General features: G+C 45.1%; 1 protein-coding gene across 1 annotated transcript in view; it reads right to left on the bottom strand.

Annotated features, from left to right (window-relative positions):
- Positions 1-22,187, bottom strand: part of XPO4 (exportin 4) — a 1,500,264-nt gene that overhangs the window by 1,004,328 nt on the left and 473,749 nt on the right. The window contains exon 7 of the mRNA XM_044073186.1: positions 20,533-20,550. Within this exon, the coding sequence (XP_043929121.1) occupies positions 20,533-20,550 (18 nt within the window). The remainder of the gene's footprint in view (positions 1-20,532; positions 20,551-22,187) is intronic.

Genomic DNA, 22,187 nt, shown 5'->3' with positions numbered 1-22,187 from the left:
GTCAACATTCATAGTGAGCTGAAATTGCTGCAGCATGAACCTTAATAGAAGAGAAGGACAAACCTTTGTCCAGTAACTCAGTAAGATATTGAAGAGCCACACTTAAATTAGGCTCAGAAACATCAAAATCCTTCGCTGCACTCCAAAATAAAAATCTCTTCCATTTATCTGCGTACACTTTCCTTGTACTAGGCCTTCTAGCTTCCAAAATCACATTCAAAACTTGTTGTGGAAGTTGAGACCCTCTATGGTTCAAAACAGAATATGCCAGGCTGTTAGGTGAAGAGAGTGAAGTTTGACATTGAGCAAATGGCTGTCCTCCTGTGACAACAGGTGTGGAATCGAAGGCAAAGGCCATGGAGGCTTCCGTACCAGACTTCTCAGTAATGGGTACCAGTGCTGTCGAGGCCAATCTGGAGCTATTAAAATCATCCTTGGCTTGTCCTGTCTGACCTTTAGAAGTACCTTTGGGAGGAGAGGCAGAGGAGGAAAGGCATACACGTGAAGATTGCTCCAATTGAAAGAAAGAGCATCCACTTTCCAAGCTGTGGGATGAAACCTTTTGTGCAAAACTTTGGCAGCTGATGGTTTAGTGGAGAAGCGAACAGATCTATGTCTGGAGTTCCCCATGACACTGTCAATTTCTGAAATACATGAGGATCCAATTTCCACTCGTGGGGATCCATAATTGTCTGCTCAACACATCTGCTAAGGAGTTCTGTGCTCCTGGCAGAAACCTTGCCTGAAGATTGAGCTGTAAACTGAGAGCAGTCTCCCACAAAATCATTGCTTGCCTGCATAGAGGATAAGAATCGTTCCCCTTGCTTGTTGATGTACCACATGACAGTTGTGTTGTCTGTTAGAATCAACACCTGCCCTGGAAGAAGTAAATCCTTGAAAGCTATTAATGCAAACTGGACTGCTAACATCTCCTTCAGGTTGATATGTAGATGTTGTAGTCTGGCAGGCCACTTGTCTTGTATCCACTTTCCATTTAGATGAGCTCCCAAGCTTTGTCTGAGGCATCTGTCGTTAAAATCTGACTCACCTCTGGCGGGTCACAGAGAGTCCCTTGTTTAGGTGACATTCCTGAGCCCACCACAAAAATTCCTTTTGAATGCAAGGTATTATTTGAATGACAGTGTCCAGATCCTGGCAGTGCTGTGTCCATACATTTTTGAGATACCATTGCAGCTTCCTCATATGCAGTTTGGCATTGGGAAGCACCAGAATACAAGATGCCATGAACCCTAAGGCTTGAAGGACTGTCCTTGCAGTCAGCCCAGACTGATGAGATAGTTGATGGAAGTAAAGGGAAAGACTCTTGTTTGTCCGGGGTTAAAAAGGCCATCTGGGATGCTGTATTCAGTCTTACACCCAGAAAGCACATGTCCTGAGAGGGTACTAGACTGGACTTTATTTCGTTCACAGAATACCCTAGGCATCTTAGCACTGCTATCACATATTCCAAATGATGAAGAAGCTCTTCCCTTCCTTGAGCCAGAATCAGGCAGTCGTCCAAATAAGGATAGATCTGTATTCCTTTTAGCCTGAAGAAAGCTATCACTGGAGCCAGAACTTTCGTGAACACTCTGGGCGCAGTAGATAAGCCAAAGGGCAATGCAGAGAACTGATAGTGAGAAGTCCCAGCTCAAAACGCAGATATTTCCTGCAACTTAGTCTGATAGGAACATGAAGGTAAGCCTCCTTGAGATCCAAAGTTACCATCCAATGATCTTTGCCCAGCAGAGGTAAAAGCTGTTGTAACGTCAACATTTTGAACTTGGGAATGTCCAGATAAGTGTTGAGGATAGATAAATCCAAAATTGGTCTCCACGTGTTCCCCTTCTTTGGTACTAGGAACAGGCGAGAATAAAATCCTAGGCCCACTTCTGGCATAGGGACCGGCTGTATGGCCCCTAGTTGAAGTAACAGAGAAATTTGCTTGTGAGCCTCTATTCTTTGTTGAGGAGGAACGTCTGGCATGCCTCTGAAAGGAGGCAAGGTATGTAAATAAAACCTGTAACCTTGGTGTATGATATCCAATACCCATCTGTCTTGGGTAATTAAACTCCAATTTTCTTTGAAAAGTGCCAACCTTCCTCCCAAAGGTGCTGCCAGACGAGAAGGCTCTGGCAGCTGAAAAGGTAGGTCATTGGGTCTGTTTACGAAAGGACTGACCCCTGCCCTCACCTGAAGACTGTGCAGGTGAACTCCCTTGTTCTAGGCCTGAAAGAGCCCTGAGCTCTGCCCCTACCACGTCTAGATCTACCCCTAGACTGGGAATCATAAGAAGGATACGTCCACCCTTTAGCAGGCCAATTTCTGCTAAACTTTGGAGGCTGAACCTGCAAAAAATCTTTAACAGTCTGCATAGACTTAGCCTTGTCTTCCATTTTCTTTAAAACTGCCTCAACAGGAGAACCAAACAACACATCAGATTGTAAAGGAGCATCTAAAATCCTTGTTTCAACATGATCAGATAAATTATGATCCCTCAGCCAGGCGTGCCTGCGAAGAACTGACCCAGTGGCAGCCACCCTAGATGAGGCCTGTACAGCATCAAAAACACATTGCAAAGAATGCTTACCCACCTGTTCAGAAACATGTACTAAATCTTGTAACTCTTTACAATCAATACCTTCCGCCAGAGCATCAACCTTAGACTTCAACTGTGAAAGGAGATAGTTTTGGTATTTTAACATGTGAAACTGGCAATTCAAAGCCCTCATAGCTAGAGTGGAAGAAGTATAAACTTTCTTTCCCCATCTATCCAAGGCCCTGGCTTCTTTATCTGCAGGAACCGGATTCTTGACAACAGAAGCCTTAACACCTTTAGGCCCCTGGCTAACAGTTTCTGGGTCCGCCCTCGGACTCTTAAAAAGATACTTATGAACCTCAGGCACCTTGTAATACCTATCCGGTTTAACAGGAGCAGGAGGCAAAGAATCAGGATTAAGAGAAGCCTCCGTAAAAACATCTTCTACTACATCCAAAACAGGAGGTATAGCCAAAGGCCTATGTTGGGGTAAAAACAAAAATTCCCTAAGCCTTTTCCTGGAATCAGAGAAGTCCTGACCTTCCCAATTAAAATGCTCCCTCATGGAATGAAGAGTTTCTGAAAAAGAAAAATCCTCAGGAGGAGAAGCAGAAGGAGTAGAATCATCCACATCAGAATCAGAATAAGGAGAGTACTCCTGCAAGTCTTCAGCCGAAGACTCTGAAACATCCGAAGCCTGCTCAAAACTCCCTAGCTCAGGCTCCACCCTAGGTCTCTTATCAGGAGGGGCAAAGAACCCCTAATCAGAGTAATCAAATCTTCTGCCATTTTAAGCATATGCTTCTTGGGCACTGTTCCAGAAGAACTAGGGGTGACACCAACTGAAGGTAAACCTGGCCTGCCTCTAGGAGAAGCCTTGGAAACAGAAGGAGAGGGCCTAACCACCCTAGGCAGGGAGGGGAGTATAGTAACCTGAGAAGCCCCATCACCCTGGCCTGCCTCCTGAGAGGCCACATCCTGCAATAACAAGGTCTCTCCCTGGGATCCCAAGGAAACCTCCGGTGGAACCACCGGCTCCACCGACACCTCTAAAGAACCGCGTCCGCACGGACGGTTCTTCTAGCCTAGGCTTCACTGCTTTGTCCTTGCGCTTCTTCGAAGAAGCGGGCATCGGAGCATCCGACGGCATTTTATAATTGCACCGCTTCCCGAAGACTAACCTGGCACAATCTAATCTCCTCTTTATAGTGCGCTTATTGAATCTAGCACAAGAGCGACACCCAACAACGTCGTGCTCAGGCCCTAAACAAGGAATACACAAAGTATGATAGTCTCTATGCGGTATCTGTTTCCCACAAGAAATACAATTATTCACTTTTCTGACATCCGTAAACCACTGAGGCAAGAAAAACCAAAATATTCCCCAACGGGGTACTTAGCCAACTTTGACTCGGTCTGAAACTCCGAAATCGAAAAATTTCAGAACGCCAACCGGCACTTGCAATACTGCTTCTGCATCGGACCATGAGGCAAAAAAGACTGAGGATATGACGTCGGTCATGCGCATTTGTACCCTGACGTCCTGATGTCAGTCAAATGCGCCTTGACCGACGTCAGCCTTATACTTTGATATTCGGGCCGACCGAGGACAGCGGACTACCCAAGTGTAAGGACTGCAGCAATGTGAGATGAAGAACATCTGATAATAAGAGGAGGCTACAGAGAAAACAGAAGTTATGTACTCACCATAACGTTCCATGCGAGTGGTTCCATTTCACATTCATTCACTGATGGGTTCGGAGCCGATCCTCGGCTCCGTCACGGCCGATTAGCAAGCTCAAAGTTCTCCAGTTGCTCGAGTCCCAACCCCTTATCCCACAACGCACTGCTGGAATTACCTCAGATGTTGTTTGCTGCGTACCTTACAGAAGTACAATAATTACTCTGCCTAGGAATATGGACACATTGAAAAACCAGGATGAGGAGAGCCTCCAGGTCAACTGCCCGCCAGGAGGGGGGGACGTGAGAATGAAGGCGAGATGGAAAGTACAGTTTTGTACCTACCATAAATGTAGATGTCCGATAGGTATGCATCTGCAGTCATCACATATGGGTTTGTCCTGCCTCAGGCAGCCCTTCGGTCGGCCGGATTCCAAAGTCTGGGTCCGGCGTCGGCTAATGTCGCCCTTTCCCCGACGTCAGAACGCCTGGGGTATAAAAGCGTCAGCCGACGCCATCTTCCTCAGTTTTTCTTGCCCCAGATGCCAGGTGCCCTCTAAGGAAGGCTAAATTTGGAGGAATGCAATAAATTCCAAACATGCACAGAAATATATATACAGAAATATATATGCATAAATATATATATATATATATATATATATATATATATATATATATATATATATATATATATAAATAAAACAAATACACCATAATAGATAACCCCATCAAGCTATGAGAGGGATAAGTACCCAATAAATACCACAGAGGGGAAGGAGGGAGGGTAAACCTGACTGCAGATGCATACCTATCGGACATCTACATTTAAAGTAGGTACAAAACTGTACTATGTCCTTCAAGGATGCATCTGCAGTCATCACATATGGGAAGAATACCATAGCCAATCTTGGAGGTGGAGGATCTATGTAAAGGATGGTGTAGCTAAAATTCCCTGCAGGACTTCTGTAGCAAAGCCTGCTCTGGATCTGGAACATAAAGGTAAATTGTAATGCTTGGAAAATGTATGCACGGAGCTCCATGTAGCAGCTTCTAAAATGTCCTTGGTAGCCATCCCTCTTAAGAAGGTTGTGGAGGTGGCTGTGGCTCTGGTCGAATGAGGTCCAATGTTAGCTGGCACAGTTTTTCCATGAAAGGAGCAACAAAAACAAATGCAGTTTCCTATCCATTTAGAAACTGTCTGTTTTGAAATTGCTTTTCCTTGTGCACTAGCAGCATATGCTACAAACAGCTGGTCAGTTTTTCTGTTACTTTTAGTTCTGTCCAAGTAGTAGCACAACTGCCTGTGTATGTCCAGGGTGTGCAGAAGCTTTTCCCCTTTGTTTTGTGGATTTGGAAAGAAGGTAGGCAAGGTGAATAGCTTGGTTTAATGAGACCCTGGATACCACCTTTGGCATAAATGAAGAATTGGTTCTCAAAGAGACTCTGTCTTGATGAAAGATAAGGAATGGCTGTACTGCCATGAGGGCCTGTAACTCAGATACTCTTCTTGCTGAGGTTATGGCCAGAAGGAAAGCAGTCTTCCGAGACAGGAACTGTAGTTCTGCAGATGCTGCTGGTTCAAAGGGAGGCAGTGTTAGTTTTTCCAACACGAAGTTAAGGTCCCAAGTAGGCACTGGTGGATTCCTTAGGGGATTAATGTTTTTAATTCCTCTTAGAAACTATCTTAAGAGAGGATGAGAGATGACAGGTGGATCAGTGTTTTACTCTGCTGAAATTGCTAAAGCATGAATTTTAATGGAAGAGTAAGACAGGCCATTGTGGAGCATTTCTGCCAAATATTCCACGATATGTGCCATGTTCATAACTGTTGCATCTAGGCCCTTGGAGGTGCTCCAGGTGTGAAATCTTTTCCATTTTGCTGAGTATGCCTTTCTTGTGGAAGGCCTGCGAGCTTCCATGATGATATCCTTCACTCTCTTGGATAGCTTATCCTGGTGATGAATCAAGGTATTTTCCAGGCAGCTAGTTGTAATGTTTTCAGGTTGGAATGCAGAGTTTTGTAATTGTGCTGTGTCAGGAGAAGTGGCCATTGTGGAAGAAGTCATGGTTTCGACCGTGACATGCTCTTTAGCAATGGGTACCAGTGCTGTCTTGGCCAGTCCGGAGCTATCAGAATCACTCTTGGCTGCTCTGCCCTGATCTTCAGTAAGACCTTAGTCATTAATGGAAGAGGTGGGAATGCATACACTGTTAGAGTTCTCCAGCTGAAAGAGAGGGCATCCACTTTCCATGCTTGTGGGTGGTATGTCCTTGAACAGAATTTCTCCAGCTGATGATTGTGTGGGGAGGCAAAGAGGTCTATGTCCGGCCTCCCCCATGACTGTGTTATCTGATGGAAGATGTCTGGGTGCAGCATCCATTCGTGTGCATCCATGATGTTCCTGCTTAAGCTGTCCGCCAGTATATTGTCCTTTCCTGGCACAAACTGGGATTGCAGCTGTATATGGAGTGTCAAGGAAAGTTCCCACAGATTCATTGCCAGTCTGCAAACAGGGTAGGAATGGGTGCCTCCTTGCTTGTTTATGTACCACATAACTGTAGTGTTGTCTGTCCTTATTAGCAGGTGGCCTTGATGTAGAAATAACTTGAAGGCCTCGATTGCATGTATCACTGCCAGCATTTCCTTTTGGTTTATGTGCATGCGTAGCTCTTTTTGTTACCATAGTCCTTGAATGCACCTTCCCTCCATGTGCGCTCCCCATCCGTGGTCTGAAGCGTCCGTTGTAATGGTTTGGCTGGCTATTGGTTTGCTAACGGGCAGACCCCTGTTTGACTGGCTTGCTTGAGCCCACCACAGAAATTCCCTTTGAAGGCATGGGATGAGTGGTATCAAAGTTTCCAAGCTGTGACTTTGCTGAGTCCATAAACTCCTTAGGTACCATTGTAGTTTCCTCATATGTAGCCTTGCTTGAGGAATCAGAAGAATGCAAGAAGCCATGTAACCCAGGGCCTGCAGGATTTTCCTTGCAGTCAGCTGAGTTTGTCTTGACAGGTTTTTGAAGTAATCCGGTAGTTGATTTTGTTTTTCTTCTGTGAGGAAAGCCATTTGGGTGGTTGTGTCTAGATCCGCACCCAGAAAAGTTATTCTTTGGGATGGTACAAGTCTTGACTTGTGAATGTTGACTGTATATCCCAAGGCCTGAAGAAGATAGATGGCATAATTCAAGTGTTTTACCAAAATTTGTTGTCTGTCCACTTGTATAAGGCAGTCGTCCAGATACGGGTATATTTGCATCTCCTGAAGTCTGCAGTGTGCAATTACTGATGCCAGGCATTTCGTGAATACTCTGGGCGCAGTAGATAAGCCAAAGGGCAATGCTGAGAATTGATAATGCTCTGAACCTGCAAGAAATCTGAGGTGTCTTCTGCAGCTTTGTCTGATAGGGACATGCAGGTATGCCTCCTTGAGTTCCACAGTTACCAGCCAAGACCCCTTGCCCAGCATAGGAAAGAGTTGCTGTAGAGTCAGCATTTTGAATTTTGGCACAATGAGATAAGTATTGCTTTTCTTTTCTTGGAACAAGGAAAAGTCTGGAATAAAATCCTTGGCCTTGTTCCGAGAGAGGAACCTTTTCTATTGCTTTCATTTGCATTAAGTTGGAGATTTGTTTCAAAGCCTCTGCCCTTTGATTTGGTGGCAGGTCTGGCATGCCTTTTCTTTTCGGTAATGTGTGGAAATGGAACCTGTATCCTTTGTCTATTATTTGTAGTGTCCATTTGTCCCTTGTAATAATGTGCCAATTTTCTGAAAATAAGGAAAGCTTTCCGCCCAAAGGTGCTTCCAATTGAGCCCTGGTTGGCGGTGTCAAAGTAAAGTCATTGAGTCTGTCCTTGTGCAGCAGTTGTAGGCCCTGCACTACCTCTCTGGTTGGGAGGCTGCCATTGACGTCCTCTGTAGGAGCCTCTAGCTTGCCCTCTACCTCTGGCACGCCTGTTCTTGCCTCTGAAATCTCTCTGTGTCTGGAAAGGACCAGTTCTTGGAAGGCCAATTTCTGCTGAATCTTGGTGGTTGGACTTGCATAAAATCTTTGACTGTTTGTACAGATTTTGCCTTTTCTTCAAATTTCTTTAAGACCTCCTGAGCAGTGGAGCCAAATAACTTTTGCTTTTCCAGTGGAGCATCCAGAAGCTTTACTTTAACATGGTCTGGCAGAGATGGTTCCTTCAGCCAAGCATGCCTACGTATGACTGCACCTGTCATAGCTGACCTACATGAAGCTTCCAATGCATCATAACCACACTGCAAGAAATGGTTGCTAAATGTTGAGAGTTATGTACCAGATCCTGAAGTGATTTGCGATCTAGGGGTTCAGGTGAAGACAGTTTTTTAAGCAAATCATCTAACAAATACTCTTGGTACTGTATCATATGAAATTGACAGTTTAAAGCCCTCATAGAAAGGGTAGCAGAAGTATACACTTTTTTACCCCATCGCTCTAAAGCCCTGGACTCCCTTTCAGAGGGGAGTGGATTTTTTGTAGTGACAAGCTGCAACCCCCTTTAGGGCCCTAGGAAATAGTTTCTGGATCAGCAGAGTGGGCCTTGTAAAGGAAAAGATGCGATTCCGGGACCCTGTAGTACCTATCGGGTTTGGCAGGAGCCGGAGGGAGAGTGTCAGGGGTTGTGCTAGACTCGGAGTACACATCATCAATGACATTCAAAACAGGGGAATAGCCAAAGGTCTATGCTGAGGCAAATGCAAGAAGGTCCTTAATCTCTTCCTGGAATCAGAGAATTCCTGGCCCTGCCACTGGAAATGCTCCCTCATAGTGTGCAGAGTTTCCCCAAAAGACAGTTCTTCAGGAGGGGAGGCCGAAGGGATAGATTCCTCTGCATCAGAATCCTCGTAGGCCGAAAAAGCCTCCTCCTGGTAGTCCGAGAGAGCAGAGCCATCAGAGGCCTCATCTGAGGAGAGGGGATCAGAAGGCTCAACCCTGGGCCTTTTTTCTGTAGGAGGTTGAGAGCCCCTGTCCGGATGAGGCTGAGAGCCCCTAATTAATGAAATAAGGTCCTCTGCTAGACTAAGGATCTGAGAACCTGTAGTGGGTCCCTGAGGGATAACCCTGGGAGGCATAGATTTAGAGTGTTTAGCAGCTTTAGCCCTTGAGAATGCCTTAATAGACATGGATGCAGGAGGCCTGGCTGCACCACGTGCTGGTGTAGTTTTGTCTAAGGGAATGGTGTCGGAAGGTTCCAGGACACCAGATTCCAATGGAGATTCAACAACCGATACAGTAGTGGCCTCCGGGGCCGAGGTTGTCGGTTGTACGGTTTCGGTGGACGGAAGTACCAAGGACTCGGTTTCAGCCGAGACCGAGACACTCGCGGTAGGCCTGGCCGTGGTTTCAGCCGAAACCGCGGACCGCGTGTCGGTCCTTGTCCTTCCGTTTCTTTATTAAATGTGAAGTCGGAGTCTCCGACGGCATATTGTAAGCAAAACTAGCCCCAAAAAATTCCTCTGCAAACTCCGACCGACGTCTTGGAGTGCGTCGGTTGAAGGAAGCACAGGCGGAACAGGCCGAGACGTCGTGGTCTGGGCCTAGGCAAGGTAGGCAGTAAGAGTGGAAATCCTTATGAGGTATTTGTTTCCCACAAGTTAAGCAATTATTAATTTTATCTGACATCGGCTGAGGCAAGAAAGAGTCCCCAACGGGGTACTTAGCTTTTGAAGTCTTCGGTTTAGCTGAATTACAGGAGCTGGCCAACCGGCACTTGCGAACTGCTTCTGCTTCGGGCACCACGCGGCAAGAAAGACAGAGGAAGATGGTGTCGGCTGATGCTTTTATACCCCAGGCGCTCTGACGTCGGGGAAAGGGCGACATCAGCCGACGCCGGACCCAGACTTTGGAATCCGGCCGACCGAAGGGCTGCCTGAGGCAGGACAACCCATATGTGATGACTGCAGATGCATCCTTGAAGGACATCAACTCACATGGAACGTTATGGTGGGAGGTTGGCATAATGGTTACGGTGTTTACCTTACAAACACAAAGTTCAGGGTTTGATTCTCAGATGGGGTAAATGGCTAGGCTTAAAATGGCCCACAAAGGTAGTTAGCCTAGTACTAACCTATGGTGAGTACATAACTTCTTTATGTGAAGTTGTTCAATCTTGCCGTTCATTCATCACTGATGGGGAGCGTCCCTAGCACCCTGATCTTGGTGGCTCACGAAGTATACTCTAGAACCATAGAACCAAATGAAGCCCTGTCCCTGGAGGCCTTATCCACTTCGTAATGAGTTCTAAAAGTGTGAGGTTTAGACTATGTGGCTACTGCACAGATGTTGTCCAAAGGTAATTTGGCTTGAAAGGCTGAAGAGGTAGAAACTGCTCTGGTTGAATGAGCCTTCACCTTACTAGACAATAGCATGTTATGACAAGAAAATGTGTAGGTGATACAATCAGACAGCCGCTTAGGGTTGTTTTGGCAATTGGTTTAAACTTTCCTGGCCTCAGAAAAAGACACAAAGAGCTGATCTGATTTCCTAATGTCTTTTGTTCTGTCTAAATAAAATCTAAGTCATCTATGAACATAGAGTCTGTGCAACATATATTCCAATTTGTTGGTGTGATTAGGGAAGAAAACGGGCAACTCAATGACTTGATTAATGTTAATGTCAGAACATACTTTAGGCAAAAAGGATGCATTTGTCCTGAGAGATACTCTATCAGCATGAAAGACCATATAATGGGGCTTCATGGATAGGGCTTGGAGCTCTGACACACTACGGGCTGAAGTGATGGTTACTAAGAAGATAGTTTTCCACGATAGAAATTTTAGTTCACAAGATGATGCAGGCTCAAAAGGAGGATGAATAATGAGAGATAACATAAAATTCAAATTCCAAGGAGAGTAAGGTGTCTTCACTGGAGGCCTCATATGAAAAGAACCTTTTAGAAAAGCCTTAGAAAATTGGTGAGCCATAATATTTAAACCACCGATTCCTAGACAGAAATTAGATATAGCAGCTAAATGCACTCACACCGTAGCAGCCGCTGCTCCCTTGTTGAAGATTTCGGTCAAGAATTGTAAAATATAAGACCATGGTGCTTGGTATGGGTCAATGTTGTGGGAAGAAGCCCAAATGGAAAATCTCTTCCACTTACTACGGTACAATTTTCTAGTGGAAGGTTTATGGGAAGCCAGCAAAATTTGACTAGTGTCATGGGAAAGATTATAAAGCCTGGCTATGCGGGGAATTGGAGTAGCCAAGCGTTAGCTTCAGTGTCTGCAAGGATGGATGAAGATCCCCTAACGGATGTGTCAACAAGTCCAGAACTGGGTCCAGGATCCATGGTTCTTCCAGAATGTGATGGTAAAGAAACAGAAACCAAACCTGCTAAGGCCAACGATGTGCTACATGGATGATCGTCCGTCCCAGCGACTTTGCTCTCTAAGAATCTGGGTGTCAGGGGAATTGGTGAAAATGCGCAGAGGAGACCCGGGGGCCAATTGTGGATAAGAGCATCCCTCGGGGAGTAACCAGGCATTGGAATCAAGGCAAAATAGCTTCTACATTTGTTGTTGATATGACTGGCGAACAGGTCGCAGGAAGGCTGGCCCCATTTGTGGAAGATCCTGTCCGCAATCTCTTGTTTGAGGAGACCATTCGTGGGGCAATAAAATTGCCCTGCTCAGTCTGTCCGGTATGACGTTGGATTTGCCCGGGATGTGCACTGCTAACAGAAAGCGCTGGGATGACACTGCCCACTGCCATACTCTGAGGGCTTCTCGGCAAAGGGGATAAGACTTGGTCCCGCCTTGCTTGTTCAGGTACCAGATCACTGACATGTTGTCTGTCTGCATTCAATTGTCCCTAAAGGAAGAGCGTCCTTAAAGTATTGCAACGCTAGAAGTACTGATCTCATCTCCAGGACATTGATATGCAGATATGATTCTTGATCTGTCCATGTGCCTTGGCGAGTCTTTCCCTGAAAAAGCCCCCCCCCCCCCCCTTATCAGGGAAGCGTCCGTGGTCACACAGTAGCCTCTCTCACTTGAAGTTGATGCCTGGTGGTGGAGGTAAGGAGCCAATCATCCAAATACGGAAACACCTGGAATCATAGACGCCTCAGGTGAGCCGTGACTACTGCCATGCAAATGGTGAACACTCCGAGGACTGTAGCGAGACCAAAGGGCAGAGCTCGGAATTGATAATGACCGTCTCCCAGCCGGAAACGCAGGTGATCTCTGGATGGCCTGACCATTTTTATGTGGTAGTACGCATCCTTGAGATCGATTGAGCACATCCAACTGTCCTTCCCTAGAAATGGGAGTATGGACTGTAGAGTGACCATTTGGAACTTCTCTTCCCACAAATTGGTAGAGTCTGCTGAGATCTAAAATGGGTCTCCAGTCCACAGTTTTCTTTGGAACCAAAAAGTTCCGAATCCTGTTTGGTCTGCCAGGACTAGCTGGATGACTCTTCTCTAGCAATCTGCGTTCCTCTATTGCTGCTTGTCCCATGTGACTGGGTGGAATGTCTGGAATTTTTTGATGGGAAGGGGCTGGATGGAGAATGGTATGAAATACCCTCTGGAATGATACTTTGTACCCAAATGTCATTTGTCATATTTAATAAAACGAAGAACAGCAAACTTAGAAAAACCGCAGGGACAGGAGTACTCCGCTTTCACCACAATAAAACCGAAAGTAGCCCCAGGACAAACAGGACTTTAATAGTGAAGCGCTTTTCGTCTGCTTAAAAAGCAGACTTCATCAGACATAATGTAGAAATACAAGCAGACATTTTATACTCAAGATGAAAAACGTCACTAATTGACAAATTAATCAATTCAATTTAAAATTCATAAGAATCCAGTTAACTGACTGCTTCATTAATTCACTATAGCTTGACCCCACTAAGCTAAAGTGAAATCAACGATTCATGACCGAATATATACAATAAGAACTAAACTAAAATTAAAAACAGGCAAACGCCAAATTGTTCCAACATTTAAAAATATCAAGAAGGTATAAACATAGATTGCAGATAGTCTTCATGCCAAGTGGAAATGCCGTTAAATAAATAAGTCAAGCACTTATATCAGGAAAAATGTGTATTAATATAATATGGGCATAAAATAGATGTTAATTATAATATAATGACTGCATCAACATTAATCAGTGACATAAGTACCTATATATGACTTCAAGGCATACAGGCTAGTTAGATATCCAGAATTAGATGTGCCATAAAGTGAATTAACAACCACTCTATCTTATAAGGCTCTTTAATTTCAGTAAACAACTGATAGAACAGCTGTCATTCAAGCCTGGGTAAGAATAAGCATTCAATCTGATCTGCCATTTAAGTTCTAGTTCTTGAAGAAGCAGCTGAGAAGGAGCGCCTCTCTTAGGTTCTAGTACCTGGTCAATGACCATAAATTTGAAATTATGGTCACTGTGTGTTGTAATATGTTTGGCTAGTGCATTATCTTGTTTTTTTCTTTTTTATTGCATATAAGTGTTCATATATGCGTTCCCGTAACTTTCGTTCGGTCTTACCCACATAAAACCCTGGGCATTTTTGGCATTGGGCCAGGTAAACCACCATACAGGTATTGCAATTAGCTCTACATCGCATGTCAAAACCACTTTTATTTATATGAAATCTATTAGACTCATGTACATATTTACAATAGTTGCAGTTTTGGCATTTATACATGCCTGGAGTTCGTGTAGGGTTACTAGTAGCGCATTCGAGCAATGATTTCATATTCTTGGCTCTCCTAAAAGTTATTTCCGGGCTACCACCTAGCTTACTATACACAGTAGGGTTGTTTTTAAATATCTCCCAGTTTTTCTTAATAATATCAATAAGAAAGCAACTATTAATATGATAAGTTAGAATTAGTCTAGAGTTGTTATTCAGAGATGAACTCTGAGTAGTGGTATTAATAGAGAAGTGGGAGGTGGGAGAAATATTGTTCTCACCGTGGGCAGTAGTTTTTAAAATGGGTTGGTAAACACCTCGGGCTCTTTTGCTAGTCACTTCTTTGACCAATTCATTTAATAAATTAGAGGGGTAGCCCCTGTGTGTAAACATGTTGGTTAAAAGCTCACACTCGCTATGAAAAGCCGCATCTAAGCTGGTAATTCGGGCTGCTCTTACCAGCTGACCTTTAACTACCGATCTTTTCTGGTAGTGAGGGTGACAGCTACTGTAGTGTAGGAAAGAGTTAGAGTATGTAGTTTTCCTATATATACTCGCTACGTAGGCTTTTAACTCGTAGTTCTTGACCAACCATATATCTAAATATGCAATGGCGGTGTTACTGAAAGAAGAGGTGAAATTTAGGAAATCAGTGGAGGAATTGAAAGAATCTAAAATCACTATACTTTCAGGTTCATCACCTTCTAAGAATATAAAGATATCGTCCAGATAGCGGGTATAATATTTAATTTTCTCCATCAGTGTCTCATTATTGAACACATACTCCCTTTCCCAGTGAGCCATGACCATATTGGCTATACTAGCTCCACAAGGTGAGCCCATGGCCACCCCCACTTTTTGAAGGTAGAAGTTATCGCCTAACATGAAGTAGTTGTTATGTAGAATTAATTCCAATAGTTCTATAACTAATGCAGTTTCACTGACAGTAGCATTGTGTCTATTCAAAAAAATCCCTACCCAATCGATGGCTGTATTTGGCAATTTGGCGTTTGCCTGTTTTTAATTTTAATTTAGTTCTTATTGTATATATTCGGTCATGAATCGTTGATTTCACTTTAGCTTAGTGGGGTCAAGCTATAGTGAATTAATGAAGCAGTCAGTTAACTGGATTCTTATGAATTTTAAATTGAATTGATTAATTTGTCAATTAGTGACGTTTTTCATCTTGAGTATAAAATGTCTGCTTGTATTTCTACATTATGTCTGATGAAGTCTGCTTTTTAAGCAGACGAAAAGCGCTTCACTATTAAAGTCCTGTTTGTCCTGTGGCTACTTTCAGTTTTATTGTGGTGAAATCTGAGTACTCCTGTCCCTGTGATTTGTCATATTTAGCCAGGCTTTTGGGTACAATGACAAGCGACCCCAGACTGCTTCCAAAGTAGGACAGCCGGGCCTTCCTTCAGGAGCACTGGTAGGACTGACCAGAGAAGCGATTTCTGTCACCCTGGTGTTGCGGAACCCCTCTGCTGTGAGGGCGTAGTCGTCCATTGAAAGCCCCTCCTCTGCCTCTGGAGGGGGGCTCTCCACGTGTGTCTTGAAAGGCTCCTTGGGCTTTCCGGAACCATATCTTTCCTCCCCTCTGACCTTTAGGAAAGGGTCGAGTGGGGGTGGAAAAAAAAGACTCCATCGGCAGAGTCTTTCCTTCTTGCTCACATCTGGTCAAAGTCCCCTTCACCTTTGGCCCAAACAAAGATGAGCTGTCAAATGGGGTATTAGGAAAGGAAGACTTGAAGGGTTCCACGAAGGAAGAGTTGCATCCAGGCATGCCTACGAAGAGCAATTCCTGTACCTACAGCTCTACTCGAACCATCAGCTGCGTAAGATACGAGACGCATGGATGATTCAAAGTTGCATGGGAACTGAGGGTAGAGAGCTGAGTGGCAATCTTGTCGGATACACTTGTAGCTACAGCACCCTGAAGAGCATCTCCCAACTCCTTAAGATCTCTCCGCAGTCTGGTAAAATGTGTCAAGTAGTTCAATGATTTCAGTGAGAAAGTCGCTGAACTGAACATGCGTTTCCCCATATCTATCCATGATTCTAGATTCTCTGTTAGGAGGATAGATAGACGAGGAAGTCTCAGACATTTCCTTTTTGGTGGCTGCAGCCGCCACCACCATGGCATCAACAGGAACTCCCTTGGTCAAGAAGGACTTATCCACTAGGGCAGAAATAAACTTATTAGGCCTCCTAGGAACATGTTCCATACATTCTGGTGACTCCCACGCCCTATGAGAGACCAGATCCATAAGCTCATTGTAGGGCGAAGATACAAAAGAGGTGGAAGGTTGAGACCCGAATGCCTTCAGGAGAACAGACTCATCCTCGGTAGAACTCTTGGACTGCCAATCACCCCTCTGCCTAAGAATTTCAAGAATATCCGCAAAGGAGATGTCCTCAGAGGGGGATCTAGGGGACCCTTCTGATTAATTCAAGTCCATGTTCGATGAGAGAAACTCCTGTGGGGAGGTCCAAATATGCCTCCTCTTGCATCATCTTTTCCTGGTGACCTCTAAGGGGAACTTCTGGAGAGGTCTCAGAAGAGCAGGGAGCGCACTGTGGGGCAACCTGAGGCTCAGGGTCTATACGCTTGGGACGACCGGAGGAAACAAACTGACACAGGCACTTTAAGGGAAGAAGAGGGCAGACAGGTAGGAGCCGAGCTCACCCGAGCCGAGGCCCCGAGTCGGTGCGACTATCCTCCTCGGACCCGACCCGACCGGAGAGTGTCGGCTCCTAGAGTCCCCGGTCGGCGCAAAGAACATCCGAGCAGATGGAGCCGACACTGGAGCAGGTGTTGGCTCCAAGGGATCCACAATCATCAGGTCGGCCTCCTCTGGCTCCGAAGGTCCAGTATGGCTCGGAGGAACAGCAGACAATTCAAAAGTAGTGGTCTTCGGCTCCGACAGTTGGGTCTGAGCCGACAGCAATTTAGCTAGGCCTGGTGCCTTTAAGAGTTTCTGAAACAGCCGGTCCATATCCAGATCAGAAAGGCTGACAGAAGACCTGAAGAGTGAACAGATGGAGCCGATTGGAGCAGTATCAATAGAGGTTTTTCGGCAACCGGTTCCGAAAAGAACAGACTGTCGGCTCCGAAGGCAGTGGAGCCAAAATCACAACACTTTGACCTTTTTCCTTTTTTTGTCCAGGATTCAGAGGAAGATTTGGACAATTTGCTGGCCCCATCCTGGTCAGACAATGCCTCAGAAAAGGGGTGCTTGATAATCATCATCTTTCGGCTTTTCCCGTTAGGGGACGCCACAGTGGATCATCTCTTTCCATTTCGTCCTATCCTCTGCATCTTGCTCTGTTACACCAACCGCCTGCATGTCCTCTTTCACCACGTCCATAAACCTTATCTTAGGCCTTTTTCTTTTCCTCTTACCTGGCAGCTCCATCCTTAGCATCTTTTTCCCAATATACCCATCACCCTCATCAGCACATGTCCAAACCAACGCAATATCGTCTCTCTTGCTTTGTCTCAAACTGTCCAACATGAGCTGACCCTCTAATATACTGATTCCTAATCCTATCCATCCTAGTTGCGAGTGCAAATCTTAACTGCCACTTCCAGCTCTGACTCCTGCCTTTTTGTCAATGCCACTGTCTCCAACCCATATAACATAGCTGGACTCACTACCCTCTTGTACACCTTCCCGTTCACTCTTACTGGTACCAGTCCGTCACAAATCACTCCTGACACTCTTCTACACCCATTCCACCTTGTCTGTACTCTCTTCTTCACCTCTCTTCCACATTCACCATTACTGTGAACTGTTGATCCCAAGAACTTAAACCTGTCCACCTTTATCAACTCTACTCCCTGCATCCTCATCATTCCTCTACCCTCCCTCTCATTTACACACATATATTCTGTCTTAGCCCTGCTGACCTTCATTCCTCTGCTCTCCAGAGCATATCTCCACCTCTCCAGAGTCCCCTCAACCTGATTCCTACTCACTACAGCTCACAATGTCATCTGCAAACATCATAGTCCACGGGGCCTCCTGTCTGATCTCATCTGTCAACCTGTCCATCACCACTGCAAATAAGAAAGGACTCAGAGCTGATCCTTGATGTAATCCCACCTCCATCTTAAACAGATCTGTCACTCCCACGGCAGTCCTCACCACTGTCACACTACCCTCGTACATATCCAGTACCACTCTTACATACATCTCTGCCACTCCCGACTTCCTCATACAATACCACAACTCTTCTCTAGGCACCCTGTCATATGCTTTCTCCAAGTCTACAAAGACACAATGCAACTCCTTCTGACCTTCTCTATTTCTCCAATAACACTCTCAGAGCAAACATTGCATCTCTAGTGCTCTTTCCTGGCATTAAACCATACTGCTGATCACTAATCATCACCTCCCTTCTTAAACTAGCTTCTACTACTCTTTCCCATTACTTCAAGCTGTGACTGATCAATTTTATCCCTCTGTAGTTGCTGCAGCTCTGCACACCACCCTTATTCTTAAAGATAGGTACCAAACACTTTGTCCACTCCTCAGGCATCCTCTGACTTTCCAAAATTTCATTAAACAATCTAGTTAAAAATTCCACTGCCATTTCTCCTAAGCACCTCCATGCTTCCATTGGTATGTCATCTGGGCCAATAGCCTTTCCACTCTTCATCCTCTTCATAGCTGTCCTTACTTGCTCTTTGCTAATCTGTTTCACTTCCTGATTCACTATCCCCACATCATCCAACCTTCTCTCTCTCTCATTCTCTTCATTCATCAGCCTCTCAAAATACTCTTTCCAGCTACTCAAAAGGGGTGCTTGATAATACTGCTATCAATTAACTTACTCTTCCTTTCTGCAAGCACTCTGGTGGAAAAGGAGTGACAGGTACTGCATGACTCTTGCAGGTGCACCTCACCCAAACAGTAAACACACTGCACATGGATATCCGTGACGGACATATTCTGTCCGCAGTCTGGGCATTTTTTAAACCCAGACTTTGGATGTTTTTCCTTCCCTTCAGACATTTTACAATATCCAATAAAATGGAACATACTATTTAACTATGAACTGTTTAAGAAGAAATCTAACTCACACAGCCCAAAAGAGGCAACTAGTAACTATATCAGGATAAACAGGATTATGTAATCCAATAACAAGAATCCCAAAAGGGAACAGTGACTAACAACTATAAGAAGAGATCTTAAGGCAGAAGGCAAATAAAGATTTTACTGGGGAAAAGGGTATGAACACAGAAAACAACTATTTACTAGCTAGTAATATCTGGTATAATATAGTAATCAAATATGTATAAATATGGAAATATAAAACTTGCTGAAAGTTGAAAACTCCCAATAATAGTCTCGAGCAACGCTGGAAACCAAGAGATCCGTGCAGTGGCAAACTAGATCAGAGGTATTTCCCGCAGTGCATTGTGGGATAAGGGGTTGGGTCTTGAGCTACTGGAGAACTTTGAGCTTGCTAGTCGGCTGTGTTGGAGCAGAGGATCAGCTCCAAACCCATCAGTGATGAATGAACGGCGAGATTGAACAGCTTCACATTGTAGGTATCTCCTGAAATTGGGCCTTATGAGGATGTGAAGGTAGGCATCCTTGATGTCCAAGGTGGCCATGAACCCATGAGGCAAGATCAAAGGGAAAAGAGTTTGCAAGAATAGTGTCTGAAAGGTGGGCACTTGCAGGAAATGATTTAGGTGGGAGAGGTCCAGAATTGGCCTCCAGGGGCTATCTTTCCTTGAGACTAAAAAGAGCCTGGAATAAAACCCTTTTTCCCTGTCTGAGGGAGAGGATGGATGGTAACCTGGGCTATGATGTTTTCTAAAAGTGGTTGAAAGAGGGCAGAGCTGCTCTTTGGGGGCTGAGGGATACCCCTCCCAGATGCAGTAGTGATCCATGTCAAAGTAACAGTTTTCTATTATGACTAGGACCCACCTGTGTGTGATGTTTCTCCAGATCGGGAGACAGTGAGGGAGCCTTAGTGATACTGGGACAGAGGTAGAGGGAGAGGTTTCAAGAGTGGCAGGTTAGTCACAGACTACCTGCCCTGTCCTGAAATTGAGGCTTCCGGGCTGGAGGCTGGGCAAGTCTGGCAGGAGTGATTTACTTCCTGGCAGCTTTCCTAGGTCTGGCGGGGGGAGTGGGAGCAGAGTGCTTCCTGATAAATTGCATTTTTGATGGGTAATTTCTATGATCCTTGGGAACAGGAGAGGCGAACAGGTGTTTAAGATCTTGTAGCTCCTTCCCCTTTTGTTGCAAAGTCTTAACTAGCGCTGCTACTTTGGTGCCAAAAAGAGTAGAGTTGTCTAAAGGTGCATCTAAGGAGTTTTGCTCCAATGTCATCAGGTAGTGACTGAAGTGTTAGCCACGAATACAGTCTGAGGACAGAGGCTGATGCAGCTGACCTTGCTGAGACCTCAGCGGCATTGTAGCTGTAAGTGTCTAGTGACCTGGGAGGTTAAGGAAATGAGGTTGGACAGTTTAGCTTTGGCCAGGGAATCAGGAAGGTCAGTCAACTGTTTTGAGACTTTTTTTGAGAGTTAAGGCATATTTGGACATGTGGGTCTATTAGTAGACTGCCCTGAATGCCAGGGTGGAAGATGTGTAGACTTTTTTCCCCCCAAACGTTCCATAGCCTTGCTATCTTTGTTAATAGGAAGGGGGGAAGGAAGGAAAGAGTTTAGATGCCTTGTCTGCAAAGACTGAGATTGCACATGGGTCAGCTACAGGGCATTTCACCAAGAATTTTGCTCCCTCAGGAACTTTGTAGAACCTGTCAAGTATGCAGAGGGCTGAGAGTCTGGGTTCAGGGAAGTTGCACTAAAAGCATCAAGAAAGTTTGGCAGTACTGGGGGAATAGCTGAAGGAGCAGGGGAATCCATCTGGAGAAGTTTGTAGTACATTTGCTGAACCTCTGTCACCCAAGATGAATCCCATTTAAAATGCTCCCTCATCTTAGCAATGGTCTCCCCAAAGGTGAGATCCTCTGCTGGGGAATCTACTTCTGCAGATTCTTCCTTGTGAGAGGCATATCCAAGAGGGGAGGGAAGTTGGGAAACAGATTCCTCCGAGGAAGAGTTAGAGGATTCCTGCTCTTCCAGCTAAGAGGAGTCTAAGGAATGGGGCCTAGTATTCAAAACAAGGGGGAGTCACTGGTGAAGGTACTGAAGCAGCAGCCCCTAAGGCCATAAAGGCACTGAAGAGGCTTTGTGAGAAAGCCTTCCAATCTTGCTGACTTTCCGCTGGAGGACAGGTATGCTTCTCTTTTCTTTCTTTTTCAGAGAAGGTCTAGCAGGTGTCTGGCCCAGAGTAGACCTGGACTCAGGCAGCAGTGTGGTAGGGGAGGGATCCATCCAGTCGGTTGGTGTAAGATTAAGCTCCCCCTTGGCATTGGAGGGCCCTTCCAGGACGTGCCTTCAGTACAGGGTTCTGTAGCTTCCACGTTGGTACCCGCTGTACCCAAATCGGCAGTAACCAATCGTCCCTCCAAGCCATCTGCAGCAGGAGGGATATCGAGAGGCAGAGGGTGCAGCAATGGTTTCATTCCTCAAGGTCTTGGCCTTTTTTGTGGGCAGCTCGATAGGCAGACCGAACATTCCCCTCCATGCTTAATGCTAAATGCTTGAGTCGCTGATTCTCTAGGTATATGCTTAAAGCGTGCAATCTGCTACACAGGGTTTTCGGGACAAAGGCCTGACAAATGTACAGGCCTTATGGTCATGAGATGGTCCCAGACAAGAGGCAAAGCTTGTGGGTGTCTTTGTGGGAATCTGACAGCCAAACTTGCCCTTCATGGATGACATGAACATATACAAAGAAGCAATGACTCAAAACAAAAGATCCCCAATGGGGTACTTATCTCACTAATTCTTGATGCGATGGCTGGTACGTCAGGAATAGGTGACGTTCAATGGCGGCAGAAAAGTTCTGAGGTCTGCTGTGTGCAGATATCACTTATGGCCCACGTTAATCTAGCCATGTCAGACATCCCATGCACCTAAGCAGTGACTTACAAACTTTTGAAGACAGGCCAAACGTTCGGGTAACAAGAGGAGGAGAACCAAGAGTACAGAATACTGGAACACATGAACAGGACGAAATCAGCAGGGTAAATGATCCATTTGAGGATGAAATCCCTAATGCAGCAACCTTCATTCCATTGGTCTCAGCATTGTAAGAGGTTTTTAAAAAAAACTTGTAATTCTCTTTTGCTGAACGAGTCTTCTCCTAATTAAAAAAAAAAAAAAAAAAAAAAAAAGTTTAAGGAATTCAGGATGTGCT

Source organism: Protopterus annectens, chromosome 5.part1, assembly GCF_019279795.1.
Source record: "Protopterus annectens isolate FY-2018-M chromosome 5.part1, PAN1.0, whole genome shotgun sequence".
Lineage (NCBI taxonomy): Eukaryota > Metazoa > Chordata > Ceratodontiformes > Protopteridae > Protopterus > Protopterus annectens.
This window is presented reverse-complemented; position numbering and strand designations above follow the sequence as displayed.